The 5,567-nt window shown below is 39.8% G+C and overlaps 1 protein-coding gene across 6 annotated transcripts in view; it reads right to left on the reverse strand.

The window, feature by feature from the left end:
- CABIN1 (calcineurin binding protein 1) overlaps positions 1-5,567 on the reverse strand; it is a 106,814-nt gene that overhangs the window by 12,542 nt on the left and 88,705 nt on the right. For all 6 annotated transcript variants that reach the window (XM_017732269.1, XM_017732266.1, XM_017732268.1 and 3 more), the window contains exon 35: positions 3,549-3,840. In XM_017732269.1, coding sequence (XP_017587758.1) covers positions 3,549-3,840 — 292 coding nt within the window. The remainder of the gene's footprint in view (positions 1-3,548; positions 3,841-5,567) is intronic.

Here is a 5,567-nt window from a genome sequence, read left to right on the forward strand (position 1 = left end):
GGGGTGTCGCCGCCAATAAACTTGGATTATCCCGTGTGGCAAGCCTCCTTGCTACTTTTTATCCTCTCCCTCGTCCGGACTGCTGACATCCACCGTGCCTGGAGCTTCAGCTCCCCTGGGCAGAGCTGAACTCCTGAGGAGCAGCTTTAAAGCCGAGAACCTCCAGCTGCTCCCCACTCCTGTCGCACACCGCAGGAGCTAGCCTGGGCAGTGGTCAGTGGCGGTCCCTGCGACATCCTATGACTCCAGCACTCAGTTATCCTACAGGGTGAAATGTCACATTCCAACACTACTGAACATTACTGAATTCTTAGGACTTCCCACTTCAAAACCCTCTTTAATTGGAACATTTGCCTTTCAAGGAGTCTGCAGCTGCCTACACACACTTAAAACAATTTAACTTCATTGCTCTCTATGCAATAGTCTGCTCACCTTTCCATGCAACTGTCCACACCTGTATTTATTTCTTGTGCTTCTGAAACTCTCAAAGTTCTACAGGTTAAACTATATTTATACCTCTACTTGCCCTGTTGTGCCCATTTCACAAACATCTGAAATTACAGCAGGATATTCACATGGTTTATGGAGTGCCACTTCCCTGCACAACACAAAGAATTGTCTTCCCTAGCTTTGAACTTCTAAGTTTGGGCAGCTTTATCATGACCTTACTTGCATATTGAAGTGCTTAGGCCTTAAATGGACAAAAAATTAATAGTGGGGAGTCTTCTACTCAGATTTTATATTCCAACTTGGTAAATACCTGGCTTTAAGCAAAACACAGAACTTAAATAATTCCAGGTACAAAAACCTTCTCTTAGTATCAGAACTCAAATGTGAATGTTTTCCTGTTCATTCCTCATAAAAATCATTATTGCAATAAGACAGCAAAGAAGAAAATGTCAAGACTTTTCAGCAATTTAGAACAGTGTAATACTGGAACAGTGTGACAGGCTGGAGGGAGTTTACCTTAATTGTCCTATTTTAGCTTCCCCAGAGAAATGTTAGGCTGAGCTACGAGGGCTAAAAGTCCCAAGTACATTTATACCCAAATGTAGGAAGGTGTCATGCTGAAACTGCCACCATCACCACTCTGCTGCTGGACTCCATCACGCCATATTTTGTACCAGTTAGTCATGCACTAGACAAAATCTCAGGAAAATATTTACATAAGAAATGAGTGGCATAGCATCAACATTGCTTGGAAAAACAAATCCTTTCCCTGGGTGAAATCAGAGAAAATGAGAGCAGCTAATAATCTCTGATGTGTAATACTTCCACGTGAACAAACATGGTACACGTAGAGGTGATGAGACAAAAAAGTTGAAAACAGTTTACTCTAAAAATGGGAGGAGTTTTTACCCAAACAGAACTAATGGAAGGCAGATGAAAAAGGATTGTAACAGAATTGTAAATAATTCTTTTTAGAGGAGGTGGATGCAAAGGTAGGAGAATTAAAAAGAAAAGAAGAAGAAAGGACACAGCAGTAATTGGTGTCTCCCTCAGCTAGAAAAATGACCTGCAAGGTAAGAAAGCCAGAAAGCCAGATACAAACACATGCATTCAGCGCTGGGCTGAGAGCTTTGGAGAGAGAGCCTCTTGATCTTCAGACAGTTTCACAGGTGTAATTCTAGCAGCTAACCCTTCCATCTCCCTCAATCAAAATGATGTATAGAAAACATGAAAGAAGAACGAACAATATCTAACTCTACAACCTTAACAAAGCTGAGAAAGTCAAAAGATTAAAATAAATGTTCCAATCACTGCAACGTGGCCTGGGGAATTGCAGAGGAAAGCACATCAGAAATGCTCCTGAGTTCTGTTTGAAAACCAGAAGAATGCATGTGTTCTTATCAGCATTGTCATTCCTACACCAGTTTCCTTAGTAAGTACATAACAACTTCACAGAGGATTCATTTTTTCCTTTCCTGTTGTCTACCCACAAACCTGAATTAGTCCCCGTTGAACAAGCCTGCCAAGACATCTTATGACACCAGGCAACTCCATTCTTTTGCTTCCCAAGGACAGTAACAAATGTAATTTACACACAGCCTAAGCCATTCCTTCCTTATCACTCCCCTCTTCTCTTTTCCCTTCCCAAGACAATCTCTCCCTGGAACTGTGAAAAAGGAAAATTAGACAGCCATAATACAACTGCTGATACTGGATGTTAAATTTCAGTTTTGTCCTGTACTCAGAGATTAGCAAATTGGGAAAACCTATTTCTCCCTAATTTGCTCTTCACTGCTGATGAATTCAGACTATGTGCATTCCAGTACCAAGGCTGATTACGTAAGGAAAGAAATGACACACAGAAGTATAAAGACAAAAACTTCACAAAGTCACAATTCCAAACTAAGAAAACATTCTGTCTCACAAATCTGGACACTATATCCACTGTATCTTCATGCATCATTTTCCACAATACCTGTTCTGTATATGGTTCATTCATAACTTTATCTGGGCTCCCATGACTTTGTCTAAGGCATTTTTTGAGTAGTGCCGGGCCCAGGTTTGTGAACAGATGGAGTGAGCACAGGCAGCAGCAGATGCTTTTTCAGACAGTGTTTCTGCTAAAGTTGCAAGAAAGTGCAGGCTATGGCAGGTGCTCTGCCACCTTAACATGCACAGTGTCCCACAAATATTCCCAAGCACCTCTTCGGGCACCCAAGGCAAGTCTGAAATTGGGTCTAATCTTACTTCATTCCCCAAAGTGGATCAGTATTGCCTGGCATAGAGATTTTTTGGCTGCTAACAAGCCAGCCTGCCATGGTAGCAGTAAAGCAAATGACAGCATTCTCATTTATTCTTTCCTCATCTAGAAAACCATATAGAACCAATTACATAATACAGTCATAAACAAATCACACAATCATGCTATAGAATAAATAACATTTGTTCGGTTTCTTCAATCCTTTCTTGTGCTCTAACCTGGCACATAACCATACCAGGGCTATAAATAATACATTCCAACATTCTGGTCCTTTCAGAGGCTTCTTTTCTGAAATGTGAAAAGTAATAGTGATGATAAGCTAACTTCATAGACCATGCAGAATCTTGCTCATCAGTGTTATGTATCTCCACACACACATATGCTGGGCAGTGAGAGCAGTGCAGCTAATTATGGTAATCAAGCACTTCTAAGACAGATGTAGGCTGCCCACCAGTTTATTTTAATTGTAATCAGTTTAAAATACCTTAAATCTTGTAAAAAGTTAAAAGAACTGGATCCTCAACTCATTGAAGAAAACAAAACAATTTTAACACTGCTAGAGACTTCAGTTCTCTAAAGGAGATGACTATTTTCAGACTGCTATTTCATGATTTCACACACAAGTTACATAGAGTGGTCACTTCTAATCTATCCTACAAATTAATGTATGTATCGACTATGCAGATGCACCCATTTCAGGACCAAGACAAAAATCTGTGTAGTCTTTTGAATGTGGTGGAGTGATCAGGAAACGGGACAGAATCAGAACTCAGGCACTAACGCACCATGTGGCAACCGATTAGAGGGGGCCAAAACGTTCTCCCTGGCTGAGACTTACCGCGAACAACATCACTGATGCTGGGGGCAGCCTCTGCGCTCTGACTCCGGAGCTGCTCGGTGTCCCTGTGTGACTCCTGCGAGGGCAGTACTGAAGATGCTGAGGAGGAGGAGGATGAAGAAGAAGAGGCTGGTTTGGATTTGGAATGCAGATCATTCAGTCTCAGGAGATTTTCAGGAGTCACAGTGTCTGGATTCACTGGGGTAGGATGCAGTGTGGCTGGTGCTACTGGGAAGAAGCCCTCTCTGTTGTCCTTTGTATGCTTTGGGGTTGTGGGTGCTTCTCCTGTCGACTACACAAAAAAAGGGGGCAGCAGTGAGAAAATGTCTTCATGTCACTAACTCTGTGCCACCTGCTTCAGTGACTACTGCAAGCAGCACTTTTTATAGACAGAAAACACTCTCTTTAAAGTGAATATAATAGTGACTCAATCACTGTTGTGAAGAAATCTTTTCTCCTTTATGGATTATTTTTCCGTTCTTTATGGTCTATTTATCAAACTAGCACTTGAATGCTTATTCACATTTACAAAGTCTAATTTAACACATCCCTCACAACATAACATACTTTTCTGAACTCTGTAATTAAGTATGAGTTACAATCTCCTGTAAACAGAAACATATTTCTTTCATTTAAAAATATGTTGACAAGTGCTTGACCTGAACAAACAGATCTGCAGTGCTTTGCAAATTATCACAAGAAATAATTCTTAGTGAATGATGTGAGAAAAAATGGAGAAAATAGAAAACTGTATTCGCTTGTGAAACAAGAGATCAGCATAACTCCAAATCATAAATTCCTGATAACTGCAGACCTGAGTAACACTGACATCCAGTTGAAACAGGCTTGGGAAGATCTGCCTGTGCAGAAGTAAGAGAGGCACCAAGAGCAACGCTCTTCTCCAAAGCCAGTGGTAAAAATTTAACGCAGTCTCATTTATTATATAGACAGAAGGTGGAAGTGGGACATAAATTCACCAAAGAAGGGAATAAAAGTACCCATAAAACGAGTATCTTCTCTATAACTTTTATCAGTAATCAAATAAAGTATTCTTGCTTGTGAGACCACAGAAAGCATTTATTTTACACTCTTTACAGTCTTCATTTAATGGAGATTTATTGGACTGTAAAAGATATAGTTAGAGAGAATTCTCAGATGTTTAATTGTTTGTCTCCTATCTCTACCAAGAGAAGAACCCCCTTATTTCAATCATGGTGATAAGAGGTGAATGTCCAAAATAGAAACAGAGTTCTGCTGTCCAATGTAAAATCAAATTGGACCCTAATGTCCTAGATGACCAAGGATTTATTACAGAGCCAGAAGAGTCAGTAGAATTTCACTGAGAAAACAGAGGAACTTTCAGGTGAAGAACATGCATACTTAAAATTCAAAGGTAGAGAGCACACAAGTACATTTTTTTAAAAAATAATTGGCAGAATGTATTTTTGAAGTTCCTGAACTTGATTAATCAATCTCTAAAAAGCATACAATTAAAACCTGCCAGATTCTATGTGTGCACACACACCAAAAAAAAAAAAACCAACCAGCAATGATATTCACAATTACCATCCTGGGTCAAAAAAAGGTCTATTCTGCCTCTGAAAGCAGCAAGTTACTCAAAACTAAAGGTCTCAACACACAAATGGGATCACACAAACCTGAGGGAAATTAAACTGCAGAAGAAAGCCTTAAGCCAGAAGTGAGATCACTAGAGGAATCGTTTTCAGCTGTGATTTAAAGGGAAAGCCCTTCACACCCATGCACTTCATTAACTTGCATAATAGATGATGTAGAACCTGACATTTCTGTGCTTGTATTGTATCCAATTTTTTTTCAGAGAAACACATGAAGGTACTAGTACTTAGGTACATATATGTTAAAAATATATCTGCACCTCAAAAACTGGATTTCTACAAAAATGCACAGCTATTTCCAGAGCCAGAAAGAGGACATTTGGAAAGTAACTCAGCAATATTTGGATGGTATTCAGACGAAAAATGATTAGAGGAAGAGAGCAAC

This window comes from Corvus brachyrhynchos, unplaced genomic scaffold, assembly GCF_000691975.1.
Source record: "Corvus brachyrhynchos isolate BGI_N302 unplaced genomic scaffold, ASM69197v1 scaffold864, whole genome shotgun sequence".
Lineage (NCBI taxonomy): Eukaryota > Metazoa > Chordata > Aves > Passeriformes > Corvidae > Corvus > Corvus brachyrhynchos.